General features: G+C 39.6%; 2 protein-coding genes across 2 annotated transcripts in view; both read right to left on the bottom strand.

The window, feature by feature from the left end:
* The window catches only part of nexmifb (neurite extension and migration factor b), a 72,802-nt gene extending 66,997 nt beyond the window's left edge, over positions 1–5,805 (bottom strand). The window contains exon 1 of the mRNA XM_057349701.1: positions 5,448–5,805. The gene's annotated coding sequence lies outside the window, so the exon portion shown is untranslated. The remainder of the gene's footprint in view (positions 1–5,447) is intronic.
* Positions 5,806–10,939: 5,134 nt separating this feature from the next.
* The window catches only part of abcb7 (ATP-binding cassette, sub-family B (MDR/TAP), member 7), a 33,131-nt gene continuing 23,920 nt past the window's right edge, over positions 10,940–20,150 (bottom strand). The window contains exon 16 of the mRNA XM_057349650.1: positions 10,940–11,254. Within this exon, the coding sequence (XP_057205633.1) occupies positions 11,042–11,254 (213 nt within the window). The 3' untranslated portion in view covers positions 10,940–11,041. The remainder of the gene's footprint in view (positions 11,255–20,150) is intronic.

Below are 20,150 nucleotides of genomic sequence, written 5' to 3'. Positions count from 1 at the left end.
TCAATTTACTTCATTTAAAAGTATTTGGCGGTTGTATTAAGACTACACCTTAAATACATGATGAGCCCATTTTTTCAGATGTATTTCCAAGGGAAAAAAACACATATTCAGAACAATATGGTTGTTTCAAAGCCAATAAAAAATGTATGAGAATTAAATGTCAAAGCCCTAAAACAGACAATTAATCGACATAATCGCAATGTTTTATTAGACAATTAATCGCCAGCCAAATTTCATAATCGTGACAGCCCTAAGCGTCACTAAACTCCACCCTCTCGCAGTGAGTTGTGGGTAATGTCAGCCATCAGAGTGTGCATCATTCTGCACTTCCAATTTCTACCGGAAGTAGTCGACCATCCGGGAATCTTTGGAATACTCTTTTCAACACACTATGATTTGGGACATACTATACTCGTTCTATTTCAAAACTATTTAGGACGGATAGTATGCGGATTGGGATGCAGTGTAGCGACAGCACTGAGAGGTGTTTTTCCACGCTCTTCTTTACTCAGTTACTGTGAATAATGTTCATGCACAAACACTCATTAAACCACCGGTGGTGATCCAGGGTGTCTGTTCACCCATTGGTGGTCGTCACATTGCATCACTGCTCATTTGCATAAAGTGAACCCTGCTTAAGTTTGTCACAAATGATCTGTGTTGTTGCCTCTCATTAAAAACGAATGACTTCTTTATGGTGTGTGAATACAGTACCTAACAAAGTATGAGTGAAAATATTAGTGATGCTTACCTTAACAACAACATTTAAAGGGCTCATATGGCGTGAACGCGTGTTTTTCTGTGTCTTTGGTGTGTTACAAGTTGCTCATGCATGTATTAGACACGTACAATTGCAGAAATGAAAGTGTGGGAACAAAAGAGACATTCTATGTAAAAGCGAATGCTCACCCAGACCTGCCTGAAACGCCTCGTGTAGCCACACCCCCACAAATCTACGTCAGTTCCTGGTATGATTTGACTAAGACCACCCAAATGTATACGCAAGTAAGGTGGGCGTACCTGTCAGTACAACTGAAGAGGAACCTGATGTTCCAAATATGGTCAGAGGCGTTACATTTCCCTCACACGCTTGCAGTATTCCACCAATCACTACACACTGGTGAACTGGCCAATCACAGCACACCTCGCTTTTCAGAGCCATGAGCTTTGTACAAAATCTGCGTGTTTCAGAGAGGCGGGGCAAAGAGGAGATACAAACATGCACGGTGTGTGGAAAATACAGCGTTTATTACAGCAACCTTAAATCCTGTTACACATTACATTACATCTAAAACAAACCATAATATTCCTTTTAGCCGTGTTATATGACCCCTTTAAGACAACAAAGAAGGCATCTTAAGAAAGTGTTCACAGTAGAGCAAAAACCCGTCATATGTGGAACAGAGCGTTTGTTTGGTGGGCTGTGATGCACCTGCAGTCCTCTGGATGTGAATCAGCGGCACGCTGTTGACAGCTCTACACACGGCTGGAATATGATTTCATCCAAGAGCTCTTGACCGCGGCCACTACAGTCCGGCAATTTACATGCGTACAACCACCACACCATTCACAACTAAAACCACATTCATCAAGAGCTACTTTAACCCAACAGAGCTGCGTTACTACACTGAACCATCATCACATCAGACATCAACCTGTGTGTGTTAGTGCAGTACAGGTTTAACACGTTCGTGCCATTTGAAATTTGAAATGTGCACTTTGGCGCGTGCCAAAAACGAGCAGAAAAACACGCCATGTGCCAGAACGAGGACGTGTAGAGCTTTACTGAAAGATTCACATTCACAAGCCGAAAAAAACAAAACTAACAGCAGAACATCAGTTTTATCAATGAGAGATTATAAACATCAAACATAACGATGCTTTCATACATTTATAATGTGCAAAACGTGTGTTTCTATTCACAGCAGAGCTCAGAAGGGCTGGTGGACTTCACTTTCAGCTGATGCTTTGTCCTCGTTTATGATAAAACCTGAATTTATCCCACAGGACAACACTCCCCCCCGCTGTAGAATCACTCATAGACCTCACCTCAAATGATTTCAACAAATATCACAGCACATCAGACTCTCATACGTCACATTTACGGACAGATGGTCAACCGATACAGATCTGATAACAGCCGAGCATCATATCTAGAGAACAGACTGACTGACAAAATACTTAACACAAAATATAACACAGTTTTGATGACAGACTAATAATATATCAGCCTATAACCAGCTGAAAGAAATACACACATTTTTCATCAGGAAGGGTTTTCGCAACATCACGAACGTGTTGTAGTGTAGCTAACCGGGATGTTTTCCTACGGAAGGAGCTTACAGCAAAGCAGCTTCCTGGAGGAAAGAGTAAAACAACTCGCAGTCCGCCACAAGTCACCTGTTTATCAAGAGAGGAGGGAACGTGAATGTATGGGAGGCAAATCCTGCCAAATTTAAATAAATAAATTAAACGATGAAAATGAAAACCAATTAGCAATTTCATTATACACAACTGCGTGCACAATGTGCCAAAATGAAAAATAAAATGAAATTATTTTATTTTCATTTTCATTTTTACACTGACAATGCGTTGTCCCTGTCAAATTGAAAAAGAAAATACAATTGGTGATTTGACATTTCATTTTCACTAAAATCTTGAAGCAAGACTGCCAGTATGAAAATGAAAAGGCAAATGTGAAAAATAAATTGTAAAAACATTTTTTTACAAAGGTTTTATTAATGTTCACGCAATAATACTGACACAATTCAAATTAAAATGTAAACTTTGATTTTCATTTTATATTATTTTCTCTTCTCTTTTATTTCATTTTCGTTTTCGTTTTCTTTTTCTTGTTCACTGTCATGCAAATTACATGTTAATCAGTGGGTGTGGACGAGGGTCTGCATTACTGGGAACGCCCACAAAAACGTCATATCCGTTTATTCGAACGAACGTGTGTAGACCTTGTCAGGCGCTTGGCCTTAGCGCTTTGTAATGATGACGATGACTGTGCCTGGTGCAATACCGAAAGTTGTTGTGTGGTGTTCTGCATCTCTGATAAGTTAACAGACGAACAAACTAAAGCATTGGAGAGCCCGTATCTCTAGCGTGCCCTGAAACATGCCGGAGCGCGATTGTCCCCACTCCGCCGCTGACCTGCTCTTACACTGTACATGACCATCCGCACCCGAGCGCGCTATCGTCATTACACTGTGACTGCTTTTAAGAAAGCATAAACAAAGCGATCTTTCTCAGCACAATAGAATCCATCGTAATGTTCGGTTTGAGGTTGATAAGATGTGTTTAACCTCACGCGCGTGGTGCGTACTTCATTCATTATGATTATGAGCCAATCGTTATACAAAGTGCTGCACTATGTTATGAATGCATGTTTTAAATGATGCGCCTGTTTAAATTCCTTGAAGTTCAGCTGTCATACCAAAAAACATCTAATACTTACATCACTTTTAATTTTTTTTTTTTGTTTTTTTTTTTTTTTTTTTTTTTTACTTTTTTTTTTATTTATTAGTGTTGTTTGTATTAGATGTTTTTTGGTATGACAGCTGAACTTCAAGGAATTTAAACAGGCGCATCATTTAAAACATGCATTCATAACATAGTGCAGCACTTTGTATAACGATTGGCTCATAATCATAATGAATGAAGTACGCACCACGCGCGTGAGGTTAAACACATCTTATCAACCTCAAACCGAACATTACGATGGATTCTATTGTGCTGAGAAAGATCGCTTTGTTTATGCTTTCTTAAAAGCAGTCACAGTGTAATGACGATAGCGCGCTCGGGTGCGGATGGTCATGTACAGTGTAAGAGCAGGTCAGCGGCGGAGTGGGGACAATCGCGCTCCGGCATGTTTCAGGGCACGCTAGAGATACGGGCTCTCCAATGCTTTAGTTTGTTCGTCTGTTAACTTATCAGAGATGCAGAACACCACACAACAACTTTCGGTATTGCACCAGGCACAGTCATCGTCATCATTACAAAGCGCTAAGGCCAAGCGCCTGACAAATCTACACACGTTCGTTCGAATAAACGGATATGACGTTTTTTGTGGGCGTTTCCAGTAATGCAGACGCTCGTCCACACCCACTAATTAACATGTAGTTTGCATGACAGTGAACAAGAAAATGAAATAAAAGAGAAAATGAAATAAAATGAAAATCAAAGTTTACATTTTAATTTGATTGTGTCAGTATTATTGCGTGAACATTAATAAAAACCTTTGTAAAAAATGTTTTTGCAATTTCTTTTTCACATTTGCCTTTTCATTTTCATACTGGCAGTCTTGCCTCGAGATTTTAGTGAAAATTAAATGTCAAATCACCAATTGTATTTTCTTTTTCAATTTGACAGGGACAACGCATTGTCAGTGTAAAAATGAAAATAATTTCATTTTATTTTTCATTTTGGCACATATTGTGCGCGCAGTTGTGTATAATGAAATTGCTAATTGGTTTTCATTTTCATCGTTTAATTTATTTATTTAAATTTGGCAGGATTTGCCTCCCATATGAATGTGGTGAACTCTCAGAAACATGAAGTGGAATGTTGTGAAATGAGAATAAACACGCAGTGAAACGCTTCTTCGAATACTTCAGAAATACACACTGCACCTCGCGATTTAGTGTTCACTGTTGTGACGAAAAACAGCAGACAGACGCTATGACTAAACCACTGGAAAAACAGAAGGAATGAGCATGAAGCCACTGATAGACGTGTGTGTTGTGTGTGTGTGTGTGTGCGTGCGTGCGTGCGTGCGTGCGTGCGAGTCAGTGAGTGACCGAACCCCAATGCATTCAACCGCACTTCATTACAAACCCGAGATCTTTCATGAAACATACATCCCATCATCTGTCCTTCCTGTGGTCATTTCAACTAAACCCTGCTATAAATCTGGACCGTCAAGAGCACATTTTCAATCGTTAAAACAGTCATAACAATACAGTGCACAAAATGATCACGAATACAGTAAACATGCAAAGTGTTTCTGAGCTGTACAACTAATCCCACACATAGCACTGGAAACATCAGCACTAAGCTGTCTACGATCACTTTGTAGACCGCTCACCGGGTTTTGACTTCTAGGTTTAAATACCACGATGTCTCAAAATACTGTTTGAACTGGACACATTGTGCCAAAACGCCGTCTATGTGGGCAGCGCGCACGGGCTTTTGAGACTCTCGTGATGCTCTCTAGTTAGGCAGCGCGCTAAAGGCTATGATGCCCCAAACGCTATCTAGTTAGACAACGCGCTTGATTTTGATACCCCAAAAAGCTTTTGACATCTGGCTATAACGACCGAGAGGTGTGAAGAGCGCGTGATAAAGGACAGGAGCGCACAGAATCATCTCATCATAACAGCGCGTTATTCACGTGAACGCGTGCACAGATGATGTCGGATGTCGCATGTCACACAACTCACCCGTTCAGCCTTCATGTGTCGATGTTCACCGGTGATGAATGATAAAGAATAGTTTCCTGTATGATCAGAGGCACTTGAGCATGTTTGCGCGCGCGCATCCCGGGCCTGCGGTGATATGAGAGATGCAGGTGGACGCGCAGCCATCAGTGATTCAGTCTCCTCACCGGCATCGTCCTCATCATCAGTCCGTCACGAGCGCAGGACGTGCAGCTTTACACATCACATCAGCTGCTGGATGCTGCCATTGTTCACACACTGATTCTCTCTCTCTTTCTGTGTTTTGTGAGAGAGAGATGATGGGCGCAGTCTCGTCAGCGCGCTCGCTCCTTCACTCTCGCCACCACACAGCGAGAGCGCGCGCCCCTGTGACGTGCGCGTGAAGGGGAGGTGCTACAGGTGAATAGGCTACAACGTCTTTTCTAAATAAGAAAATTTAATATACCATCAAAATTTGGCTAGAGGTATCTTACTGTCTCATAAGACGATTACAAAAATAGAATTATATATCAAATACATTCCTAAATAGGCTAAATATGTATTCAATGAATGAATGTTCTTTTTCTATCCATAGCAGTACGTCTCTAGATTTACAATAGAGACATAAGACAAAACAGTAGGGCCTACAGAAATAAGGCAAACAGGAGAATTATACATATATATATATATACAGTATATATAACATGGTAGCTATTATTTTTTTAAGGTGGTGTATATAGCGTTATATTTGTTAAGTCTGTACTCATACAGGTAATTATCTTGCCCCCTATAAAGGCACAAAACGTGCAAAAATCCATTCAAAACCTATGTAATTTTTTTGTATAGGCTACTATCAAATGATTGTCAGTGATAATGGCATTACTTGTGTAATTGTCCTGGTATCAAGCATTGACATTCATAAATCATGATGCTTGTTTAAGTGTCTCTCATAATCCTCCCCAGAAAATGTTTATCGAGGTAACTTAAAAACAGTTTTCACCGCCCTCCCACACAGGTCTAGAAAACATTTTTTATTCATTTTTAAATATTATTTCAGGACCTCCTTATTCTGATTTCATGTTATGTGTTCTGTGATTGAGAATCGTGTTGTGTTGGCCAATGGAGCAATTCGTGTTTTGCCTGTCAAACATTCCTTTGTTTTTTGTTGGTTTAAAATGCAGCCAAATTTGTGTCGATCATTATTCACATCTGAATGTTCAGTCCATTGTGAACAGACACTGATATTGTGCATATATGGACTAGAAAAACTAATTTGCAATTTGTACACCCACACAAGAGTTGTTCAACGCACAAGGCATGTTCATGTAAACCACACACACACAATGACGCTACAGTATGTGCTGCATTAAGAATGGTGTAAAGCGGCTTCTTAATTGTTGATGCATAATTATGAAAAGATAAGAACAGAAATAAACGATGTCCATGAACATCAAGCAGATGTAAAAGCTAGAAATGCAGTCTGTGGGTTGAGGTGATCTGCTTTGTGTAAGTGTTACCCTCCTGCTGTCTCTTTTCCATTGTGTTATTCCCAGCCTACGTGAAGGCATTCTCCTGGTAAACAGTGAAATATAATGCTCATTAAACTCTGATCTCTGGAAGCAGCAGACGTGTATCACTGTACACATGGACATCTGTGGATGGTAAGGTTCATTTGGCCCACCGTCACAAAACAACACAACCGAGGAATATTTCTCCAGTGAAATGACTTTAGCTGTGGACACGACGCGCTGATAATCATGCACACCCAGACAAAAATACGGTTTTCGAAAAGTGACTGATCTTTAAAGTCGAACATTCATTTAAACAGATAGAAGCAGTACAGACGGTTTCAAAATCAGTCACGAACAGGACTTATGATAACGGGATCAGGAATTGAATGGATTATACAAAGTGAGAAGTCGACTTCAGAATGGAGTCAAGTGTCAATGCCCCAACATATATTTGACATTCAACATTGGTTACGTCACCATAAACCAAGCGGGGACGACACTGGGACTCCAGATGACCTCCGATCAGGATGAAATCAAAAACCAACTACAATTCAAGATCTTGGGAAAACATGAAAAGCACTGATTCAAATAGGCAGGAATGGCTCATAAAGGTGCTCTCGCGCAGCGCTGTGAACTAAAGGCACAGCATTCTTTGTGATTTCTGTAGAGGAGCAGTAAATTGGTCTGATGCTGAGGCACATTAGGTTTAGCCTTGGAGCTTCAGCTGAGTGCACGCAGGATTCGGGGAAGGCCGCTCTGGTTAAAGCACTCTTATTGCCTTTCATACAACATAAAAGCTCGGCCAGGCTAAGACATCTCAAGTGGATCCCACAAACTCAGCCGTTCCCAGGATGTGGGAAAATCTCAGCAGACGATGCGAACGTTGAGCCGAATGTAGAATGTAAGCGTGCGTGTGCAGAACATTTGTCGTGCAGCGTTGCTCGGATCTGTCAGGGTGGATGAATGCTGGGGTGAGGAGACGAACGAGAACAGCTTGAGCAGACGTAAAGCAGGACGTGTCATTTGTGTCGCTCGCACAAAAGCAGAGAGGGGGGTTTCATCAGCCTTTAATGTGCCACAATGAAAAACCTGTCGAGAGCATTTGTAAAAAACAAAAAAAACAAAGAGAGAATGTACCGGGGACAACGTTCGAACCAAAAGGCGAGTTCTGTTCGTATAATGCAAAGCACCAGAAGGAACAAATCAGAACAAATCCTCATAATAAAAAGAAAATATAACCTGCTTTTGTGTTTATGTGCATTTCCATGATAAAACCATCCCCGCGATTTCCAAGAACCCTGGTCGATATTTGTATGCGCTCAATGCTATTAATAGCTGAAGATTGTCATTTCAGTTGATTGCCTTCACCATATAAAGTTTATTTGCCCGTGCATCACTGAACATGGATTTCATGATGTCACTTTAATTGAACACATCAGAACAGCTGCGGCTCTATTATGAAGCGTCGCACCTACGCAAATCACCAACCTCCCGATCACAACTCATATAATCGCAGTCGTCAATCATTACCTCAAATGACATCGATTCATCTCTTTTAAGACTAGTAAACTAACACAAACACACTTGAGCCTTAAAGACATTCACTCAATTCAGCTTTCACTCAGTTGCATGAATAAAATATCGTTTCCACATAACCCCATAAGACATTTGTTTTTACTCTGGGTTCCTAAATGTTGACCACCAAATCTGGTCTAAATGTCCTCACAACACACTTTAATGTTGCAGAACATTCAAAAACAAGTAAGCATTGTTCTCAAATTCTGTCATTTCATTTCAATTTTTGTATCCTGTCATTGTTACTGCTTCATCTGTCCTTACACAGTGGCAAGAAAAAGTATGTGAACCTTTTGGAATTTCATGGTTTTCTGAATAAATTTGTCATAAAGTGTGATCTGATCTTCATCTAAGTCAAGGGTATTGACAAACATAATGTGTCTAAAAACAACAACACAAAAAAATTCTGATCTTTCATGTCGTTATTGAACACACTCTTCAACATTCAAAATGGCAGTGGAAAAAGTAAGTGAACCCTTAGAATGAATAACTGGTTGACCCCCCTGGCAGCAAGAACCTCAACCAGGCGCTTCCTGTAGCTGTGGATCAGACCTGCACATGGTTGAGGAGGACTTTTAGCCCATTCTTCCTGGCAGAACTGCTTTAGCTCGGTCATATTCTTTGGACGCCTCATGTGTATGGCCCTCTTCAAGTCAATCCATAGCATCTCTATTGGGTTGAGGTCTGGGCTCGGACTTGGCCACTCCACAAGGTGGATTTTGTTTTTCTGAAGCCATTCTGTTGTGGACTTGCTCCGGTGTTTTGGGTGGTTGTCCTGTTGCGTCACCCACCTTCTACACAGTTTCAGCTGACGTACAGACATTCTCACATTATCCTGAAGAATGGTCTGATATACTTGGGAATTCATCTTCCCCTCAATGATTCCAAGCTGGCCAGGCCCTGGTGCAGCAAAGCAGGCCTAAATCCTGATGTTTCCTCCGCCATACTTTACAGTTGGGATGATGTTTTCATGATGATATGCATTGCCCTTTCTACGCCATTGGTGTGTGTTTTTCCAAATAGTTCAATCTTAGCTTCATCAGTCCACAAAACATTTTGCCAATACCTCTGTGGAGTGTCACTGTGCTCTTTTGCAAACTTCAGGCATGCAGCAAAGTTCTTTTTAGTAAGCAGTGGCTTCCTTCGTGGTGTCCTGCCGTGGATACCCTGCTTGTTCAGTGTTTTACGTATTGTAGACTCATGAACGGAGATGTTAGCAAGTTCCAATGATGCCTTCAAATCTTTGGCTGTCATTCGGGGTTGTTTCTTTACCTCATTGATGAGTCTTTGTTGTGCTCTTGGTGTCATTTTGACTGGGCGCCCACTTCTTGGTAGAGTAGCAACAGTCCCAAAGTGTCTCCATTTGTAGATTGTTTGCCTAACTGTAGACTGGTGAATTTCTAAAGGCTTTGAAATAACTTTGTAACCCTTGCCAGCTTTATGTACCTCAACAATTCTTGATCGTAGATCTTCTGAAAGCAAACTCTGAAAGCAAACTCCAAAAGTTTGAGGGGTTTTTATCAGTCAAAGTAGCTGTAGTCCACACCTCCAAACGTATTATCTTAACGAGACTCCAGGCGTGCTAAAACCTGACTCCAATTAGCTTTTTTGAGGTCATTAACTCAAGGGTTCACAAGCACTACAAGGTTTTTTTGGTTGTTCTCAATAAAGATATGAAAGATCAGAATTGTTTTGTGTTGTTGTTTTTAGACACATTATGTTTGTCAATACCCTTGACTTAGATTAAGATCAGATCACACTTTATGACAAATTTATTCAGAAAACCATGAAATTCCAAAAGGTTCACATACTTTTTCTTGCCACTGTATATAAACACAAGTTAATTTACGTCTAGGCTATATTTTTTCTTTCTCCTTATTTTATTGTTGTAAATCTTCAGATGATACAATTCTCTTAATTTTCCTCTTCGTTTCTATTTCTTCTTCTTACTCGTATTGCACCTGTAACAACATATCATTTTAAATCCATAGCAAACTAGAATGCTTCCTTGACTATTGTGGGAAGAGTGTTATGTGACAAATAAAACTTGAAACTTAATTTACACAATAGTTTATTTATGGTGACGGACACCCAGTGATTAATGGCTGATAAATACACGCCTCATTCAGATTCACTATTTGGTATAAATGATTGTTTGTTAAATCTCAGAATATATTGTGGCATCAAAGACGGAGATATCCAGTGAATCAATTGCAAAACTGTCCAGATATATTTCACGTACTTTCACCGGTCAAAATATCTATGAAACATCATGTATGTAATAGCAATATGTACACATCCATAATAAAAACAGCTAACAAGAATTATGCAGACGAATAATTTAAAAGGAGGCTGAAATCACCTTGATAATAAGAAACTAAAGGCATGCCGTGGCATAGGCCTGCTCTGAGACTGTGGAAAAACTGCAGAGGTCCCATAGACGACAAGAGAACGTCCAGATGAAACATGGAGACGTGATAGCCTGACGGAGGTCAGCCGGCACTCACAAATACTGAAGACGTGACGCGGAGGTCAGCACGAGCAGTTGCCGCAGCCCTTCACGCTGTTCATGATCTCTTCCTTCAGTTTCGTGCGCTCGTCCTCTTTCTGTGAGATCTTTCTCATTCTCTCGGCCTTGCCGACGTTACTCAGAACTTTGCTGTTCTGCGTGTTCCACAGGTCGGCGTACAGGCTGCCCGGTGTGTTGAGGAGAGAGTGATGATCGCCACGTTCTGCCACTTTCCCCTGAGACAAGAAGACAAAGGGTGAGAAAAAGAGAACCGGGGCATACTGTTGACCACCACCGGAAGTCATTTCAACTTCAACGGTAATGAGCGATGGTCGATTAATATTTCTCTCGTCTCACGTCTCGTTATACTAACAATACATGTCTAAGGAGCATGCATCATGCCTGCAAAAATCCCAGCACCTTCAATGCTATAACTTCACCACTCGCCATCACCACGGCTCTTAAAGGGATATTTCACCCAAAAATGAATATTCTTCCTTTGTGTTTCCGTTGAAGATATTTGTAAGAATGTCAGCAACTGATATTTCTGGGACATCATTGATTACCACAGTTGGAAAAATGATTGTATCATTTTTTTATTCTGTCGAACACACAATGAGATATTTTTTGAAGAATTTATTAAAGCTAACAGTTCTGGGGCACCATTTACTACCATTTTAAAGGAGTAGTTCACCTTCCAAATGAACTATCTGTCATCATTTACACGCCCTCTTGTCATGTCAAACCTGTGTGACTTTCTTCTGCAGAACACAAAAGAAGATACTTTGAAAAATGTTGGTAACAGCACAGCACAGCACAGCACAGCCCCCCATTCACTCCTATTGTAACAAATGCAAGCGAATGGGGGGCTGTTACCGACATTCTTCAAAGTATCTTCTTTTCTGTTCTGCAGAAGAAAGAAAGTCACACAGGTTTGAAATGACAAGACCTTTGAAATGTTGTACTACGGTAGTCAATGTCGTCCAGAAATGTCAGTTGCTAACATACTTCCAAATATCTTTCTTTGTGTTCAAAAGAACAAAGAAATGTGTACAGGTTTGGAACAACGTGGGTGGGTGTAATTCGTGACAGAATTTTCATTTTGGGTGGAGTCCCTTTAAATCTCATTCACATTTGTGTATATTGCGTGAAAATCCATCACGGCACATCTGATGTGGATAACAGCATGTATGTCTTTGATTCTCACACCTCACACAAACAGCTAGGACTTGGCATGATTGAATTTGGTAAAGTGTGAGAGGTTTGAGATCTGGAGAAGAGAGGAAGATGATGATCTGTTGGTAGAGTTTGCCTCATGCCTACGCGAACGAGAAAAAAAAGTAGGATGGGGAATGTTTTCATTCTTCCTCAATCAAATGAATGACTGGAAGATAGAAGCCTTGCCATTGGACAGTCAGTATAGTCCCGCCGCCAGGTGAAGACATGTGTCATACAGAGAAGAGATGTCATTTGGAGGAGGAGGTACTGTGTTGTTAAAGTTGACAAGCACTTTTTAATACTTTTCATTGGTTAGATATTTGCCAAACCAGTGACAGAAATAAAGAGTGACTAATAATAAATAAAAATCACAAAATATCAAGATACGAGGCAGTAGCAGCGAAATATAATATGTGTTGTATTAAGTAGCTATACAAATCCGTTAAATCTGTGACGCAGGCGTTGCAGTGCATTAAAGTCACCATGAAACGGCAGTGTTGCGATTGACCTCTTTTCCGTATCGTGACGTGTATCCGGCTTCTGAAATTGGAAAAAATGTAGGGCGGGGCTTTATTTTGCCTTCCTTTTTGATTGGTTTGTTGTAAGTTGGGCCTGAAGGCTAAAAATGCCTGGCCATTGGACAGTCAGTCTAGCCCTACCTCTTTTTTTGTTGCTGACGTCATGTGGTGAAGAGTTGTTGTTGGGAGGGGCAGAGGAGCTTAACGTTTTTGATTAAAGATGCAAATGAATTTTGAAAAAATAATGGTGTGCGCGGCATCAATCATTTATAATAATCACTGCAACGCTGTTAAACAATTTTCCTGTTTGATTTCGTGGTGACTTTAAACACACAAATCAACCAGAATTCTTGCCTTCACAAGACCTTTAAACACAAAAATCACTTCTTGTCCTCCTGTTTTACTTTCAATCTTATTTTTCCTACTAATATAAATGGCAAGTTTAGCTTGACCAACAATAACATTCAAAAGTTGACTTTTTTCTCATTGAGGTCAAAAATAAAAATCTTCGAAGCAAACATTTCTCCAAAATTAGAAAATAACACTGTAAGAACATCAAATAAAACTGTAAGTCTATCACATTCCATAAAACAGTGAAAAATGGTTTCTCTCATACCACAAAACGGACATCCCGTCTGTACATGATGATTTATGACAGAAACAAAAGAGTTAACACCAACTGCGCCATGTAAAATTTTCCACTGAATATCTCCTGCTCTTTTTGTTAATGGTGGTTTATACAAAACTCTCCCATTTAAACAACAATCCTCTTCCAACCCTAATTTTCTCTGCCATACATTATCAGCTCTTCCATTTAACACTGTTTTAATTAACTCTTTAACAAAGCATTCATACAGTTGTTTTCCTTCCGTTTCATACAATGTTAAGTCCTGTAGTCTTTGTAATGTACATATCAGGATATGGATCTGTACTAGGGGTGCAACGGATCAAAAAACTCACGGTTCGGATCGTTTCTCGGATCAGAGTCACGGATCGGATAATTTTTCGGATCAGCAAAACAAAAAAGACAAGACAAATAAACATAAGTTTTGTCTTTTTGTTTATTAACACTTTTAAATTATTAAATTAAAATATATAAAATCAACTTCGCAATCTTTTCGCTGAAGTGGGTGCGCGACGGGATGTCGTAACGTGGCTCAAGCACTTTCAGCATGTGTTTAAAGCCCTCGTTTTGCACAACCGAATATGGCCTCATGTCGGCACCTATAAACACACCGATAGCGTTTGTGATGGCTTTAGCCCGGTCTGATTGTGCAACAAGGGGCTGCTTAAATGCCGCCATGATAAGCGGTTGTTTAGCAGCCTTCGTTTTCACTCCTGTCAGTGAAACACCGGGGTGATGTCGCTTCAAATGCGTGGCCATGCTTGATGTGTTTCCACTGTCATATGTCTTTCTTGTGCCACAGTGCCTACACACCGTCACGGTTTTATCCACTAACCTCTTTCCTTCATCATTATATTTGACAGGGAAGCCAAAATGCTCCCATACAGGGGATTTAAATGACGTGGGGCGTTCAAGCTCCTCCGTTCCTCCACTCGCCATGACCACGCTGTGTGTGGACTGAACATGCGCACAACATTTTTTTCATAAATCAATCCGCGGATCACGTGTGTGCCGAACCGAAGATATTGATCCGAACGGATCACGGATCAATGATGATCCGTTGCACCACTAATCTGTACAATTAAAAGTAAGTTTATCCATACCAATAATCTTTAAGAAGCATTGCTTCCTCAACAGATAATCTTTGTTTTATAAAATCCACAAACATACTGACTTTTCGATGAGACCACAATCCCAAATATGAAGTCAGTTCTTTAATATTGCTTCACTAATATCAATTATTTGTTTTAACTTTGTGATCTTTTTAAGTTCTCAAAATATGACTTATACCAGGCTAGTGTTGCACGAGACACCGGTTCTAGAAAAGTACAGCGATACCCTTCTGTTAAAACGATACCAATTTCTAATTTATTTGGTACCGGTACTTTAATGACGCGCGCGTTTCAGAGAAAACCCATCATGAAATGCGTCCATTTGCGGCAGCCGTATGTGCGCGCGCATGTGCAACTTTCTTTCCTCGTATTTGCGCTGCAGATTTCGAGGTGACTGTCGGTACACGATCCGGGATGCCTGCACGATCCGTCCGCGCATGCGCATAATGACGTAGTAGATAATTCTGTTTATCGACGACACTGCACGATCTGTTCCACGCTTGAGCACCTTTGTACCACGACTTTCACTACTGTCCACCTCTGGTCTCATGTCACTTCTGTGTGCACACTATTCGTTGAAATACTCTGTAACGTTTCCCCAGACTTGTTTGTAGTTCTTTCTTCATGTAAGTGCAGATAGTCTAGGCAGAAATGCATATTATGTTCCTTATTGTGTTCTGTAAACACCATTGAAGGGATTATTCCTCATTTAGATTATATAGATAGATATATTAGCCTATACTAATAAAACGAGTCGATTTAAAGTGAACTAATATTAGCAGCTTTTAATAAAAACCGTCTTTGACAATACTACTGACCTCAGATCGAAACACGGCAAGTTAAGTAGGCCTAATGCCATGCAGCAATGAGTCGCAAAGGGGAGTATGGAGGAAACTGAAGGTTTGCAGTGACAGACTCTCAAGACTCAGACTTTATTCCACATGTAACCAAAATCGTGTATGTTCATGTAACAACTCCTTTATTATTTTGGATGGCAACCACGTAAACACATCGTAATGCATAGCGTAAGCTACATTTTAAAACATCAAAATAGACCCGCCATGAACTGTTAAATGAAAAACACAATGTAGCCTACAAAAATATGCCGCCAGTTGTGCCGTCTGGCCGTCAAGTGTTTCATCGCATGCTTGATACCAATAGTGTAGGGAAACCGTGACGTTGTTTACTACGTCATTATGCGCATGCGCAGAACGGATCGTGCAGGCATCCCGGATCGTGTACCGACAGTGACGAAGAAATGAAAGTCATGGCGGCAAATAGGGCTGGGCCATTCATCGAAAAGTAATCAAAACCGACATTAAGAAGCTCTAACCGACGTAATTTTTCAACGTCGGTTATTTCAATTACTTTCCCTTTAATATCCATGTCGACGCCTGCCGCTATACCTCACTTTTTTCTTATCAGAGCAAAAGAGACTTAAAATATTCGATTTATTTTGGGCATACACATATATGCAAGACATTATTATAAACTGTTAAGTTGTCTACTTTTACGTGTACGCTTACAATTAGGGCTGCAACGACGTGCGTAAAATGCGTCGACGCGTCGTATTATTTACGTTTATCAGCTGTAATAGCAGTTTCTGTTCCCGGGCGTGTGTAAGTTAATCAGCAGAACAAGAGAAAGTATAATACAGCCGACAAACAGCGATCGAGAGCCTCGGACGCAGTAAGTTAGTGAATGGACGGAGGAATTCCCCCTAATGTTACCCCCGGAATGCCATCATCACAGCATGGACACGCAATCACAAACGGACGGAGAGGGGGACGTAGATGTAGACTTTCATAATACATTACTTTATTTGAACACTACATTAATGATTTAGATTAACGCTATTGTACTAGTGTAAGTTAGTGTATGTGACCCTGCTTAAATTACTCTTAAGCTTCAAAAAGGACTGACTATCATGAAACCACCAATGCACTTTTTATGTCATTCGATAGCTTTATGCGAGGAATAAACCAATATAGCGTAATTAAGAAACTCTGACCTCCGCTGGTGCTGTCTGTCAATCTCCAGTCAGCATGCGTGTGTACGGTGACGGTCGGGACGCTACTCTTTCCAACATGTTCCAATGTTTTCATTATTCTTCATAATGACAAGATGATAGTCTATGGTTTCGTTTAAAATGTATTTTGCTAGAGACTGTGAGTTACTTGCTGAGTGTAGCTTAGCTTATTAGAAGTACTGGAAGCGGTCTGAATATTTTGCGTCTTCATACGAAATAACTCTTTTTAAACCTCTGATTTAACTGTATACTGTTGGATTGATGTGTTAAACATGTAATATATCATCTCTTCTCGTTGTGTTCTAACTATTATTTACTTTGGGGAGCAAAATGATCCCTTCAGAAGGAGTAGGTGCTTTAAGCGCATCATTGTGCGTCCGGGATGCGCATAACTGTAAATAACGAAGCGAATGCATTAAGCGCATCATTCTGAGTTCAGGGTGCGCGGGCTCGCTTTATCACCACTCTGCATTAGAGTCTTTTATACGGTGATAGTTTTGTACAATAAAAAGAGACAGATAGTAGTATTTTACTTTTACTCAATTACATTATGAGACTGAAAATAGAGTCGGATATTACTTGGAGGAAAAAAATACAGAGCATATAACATGCTCTAGTATTTCATAAACACATTTTTAAATGTTTTACATTTACATTTAGTTATTTAGCAGACGCTTTTATCCAAAGCGACCTACAGATGAGGGAAACAATGGAAGCAATTGGAACAACATAAGGACAACAAAAAGCACAAGTGCAATAAAAAAAAACTGGTCTCATATAGCCTACCACAGTATACTGTACAGAGCTAAGTTTATTTTATTTTTTCACCTTTAATACAGTTCTTAAGTACATAAAAAATCAGTCTTTTTTACTTTTAAAATTAAAACTACTTAGGCGAGGCAAGGCAAGTTTATGTATATAGCACATTTCATACGCAAGGGCAATTCAAAGTGCTTTACATAAAATGATTGAAAGAGAGAAATAAGACGTATCTTTAAAATGCAAATGATTTAAGATCACAAACACTTTAGATTTTAAGAAACAATACAACAGCAATAAAATTGATTAAAAATGTGAGTGTATACATAAAAAGAATAAGAGCAAAAGAAAAAGAAATAGAAGTGCAGTTGATGTAAACCAGTGCTCATGTTGTAAATGCACAGCTAAACAAGTGTGTTTTTAATCTGGATTTAAAAGTAGCTACTGTTGGAGAACGTCTGATGTCTTCTGGAAGCAGATTCCAGCTACGGGTGGCGTAATGGCTGAACGCTGACTCGCCTTGTTTGGAGTGAACCCTTGTTATCTCTAACTGACTTGATCCTGATGATCTGAGAAGTCTGTTTGGTTTATATTCAATAAGCATATCTGAAATGTATTTAGGTCCTAGACCATTGAGTGATTTATAGACAATTAATAATACTTTGAAGTTAATTTTAAAAGTAACTGGTAACCAGTGTAAGGACCTGAGGATTGGAGTGATATGCTCAGATCTTTGGTTCTGGTCAGAATCCTGGCAGCAGCGTTCTGTATGAGCTGCAGCTGTCTGGTGGTCTTCTTGGGAAGACCTGTAAGGAGTCCATTACAGTAATCCACCCTGCTGGTGATGAAAGCATCAACTAGTTTCTCTAAATCTTGGTTTGAGACAAAACATCTGATTCTGGCTATGTTTCTGAGATGGTAGTACGCTGATTTGCTTATTGCTTTGACATGACTGCTGAAACTAAGGTCAGACTCTAAAATGACACCAAGATTTTTTACCTTACTTTGTGTCTTTAGACCTCTTAAGTCAAGGTATGACTTTACCTTGTTAGTTTCATCCTTGTTACCAAAAACAATGACTTCAGTTTTGTCTTCATTTAACTGAAGGAAGTTTTGACACATCCAGCTGTTAATTTCCTCAATGAGAGGAAAAGAGAGTCAATAGGCCTGTAGTCATTGGGTGAGAGGGCTAGGTAGATCTACTTAATTAAAAGAAGACAGTGATTTTGATGTAAACACGGATTAAAATGTTAAAACAACAATATGTATTTATAAGATGTAGTGGAGTAAAAAGTATGATTTGCTTTATAATGTAAGAAAATACTAGAATTTATTGTTTATTTGCAAAGTTTGCCAAAGGATTAATAAAGTAATCCAAAAAATCTTTACTAGATTAATAAAAAATAATAATCGTTAGATTAGTCGACTAATCGAAAAAATACTTAAAACACATATACAAAATACCGAACTTTAAACAGTCCCTTATAAAAAGGTGGCAATCCATGAACAGACACTTTGTTACAGTCCATTAAAAACAAGGTAAAATCCAGGCCTAAACCACCAGCTTGTCTTAAAATGGTGCTGGTTACATTTCTCCAGACAAGGTTTGTTGGTCCTGTTAGATATCTTTTAATATACTGAAAGCGAAAAGTTGCACCTCTGCTTGCTAGATGTATTAAACTTTGTCCTCCTTCTTCCTTCTGAAGATAGCGCACCCCTTCTGGTATCCAATGCAGTTTATCCCAAAAGAAATTGACCAAAGTAGACTGCAATTTTCCAAGAAGTCCAACAGGGGGGTCCACACAAGCCAAACGATGCCATAAAGCATCTAAATTGTGTATTATTAAAACTCTTCGATAACTTTGGAAGTTATATGATAACTTTGGAAGCAGCCATCTCCACTTTTCAAGCCGTCCATGCACTTTCTCCAGAAAATCACTTCATCATTACCCAAATAAACTCCAAGGTATTTAAAACCTTTCTTATTCCATGACAGTCATTCAGTAATGTGGGAAGTCCCTTGTCCCATTTTCCAAAAGCAACTGCTTCACTTTTTGTCCAGTTTACTTTCGCAGAAGAAATCAAACTGAAATACTTAATAATGGACTGTAACACATTCAAATCTTTTTGACCGTGTATTAAAACAACAACATCATCTGCATAAGCAGACAATTTAACAGACAATTTCCACCCTTCAATCATGTTTCTGATTCTGATTAACAGAGCATACAACATACCTGACAAGGCACAGCCCTGCCTAATTCCACGTGAAGTTTTAAAAGGTGCACTTAAACCACCATTAAGTTTTAAAACACTTTCAATGTCCTGGTACAAAACTTGAATCATATTAATAAAAGTATTATCAAGCCCAAACCCCTCCAGCATCTTCAGTAGATACAGATGTTCTACTCTGTCAAATGCTTTTTCTTGGTCTAGTGAAGTAAAACCAGTGTTTATATCCAAGAGACTAGAAACATCTAAAATGTTCTTAATCAAGTACACATTATCCAATATTGATCTGTTTGGTATACAGTACGTCTGATGAATGTGGATAACTTCCCCAATTGCTTCTCTGACCCTTTTAGCCAATGTCTTTGAAAGGATCTTAAAATAAGAACATAATAATGAAACAGGACGCCAATCACCTTTTTTTTGGCAAAAAACTCTCTATCTCTCTCTGACAGAGAGAGACAGAGAGAGAGAAATAATGCATGCAGGGCTGAATTAGGCAGATACCCCCTGATAATACACATCCAAAAACGTTCTCTCAAATTCTGGACACACCTTAACTCAAGTCCTCCTAACACACTTCAATGTGAAGCACTTAAAACCCAAGAGCTGAGACCTAAAGCCAGTCCCTTCTGCCAGCTG

This window comes from Triplophysa rosa, linkage group LG13 (assembly GCF_024868665.1).
Source record: "Triplophysa rosa linkage group LG13, Trosa_1v2, whole genome shotgun sequence".
Taxonomy (NCBI): Eukaryota; Metazoa; Chordata; class Actinopteri; order Cypriniformes; family Nemacheilidae; genus Triplophysa; species Triplophysa rosa.
The sequence above is the reverse complement of the archived record's forward strand: the minus strand, read 5'-3'. Positions and strand labels throughout refer to the sequence as shown.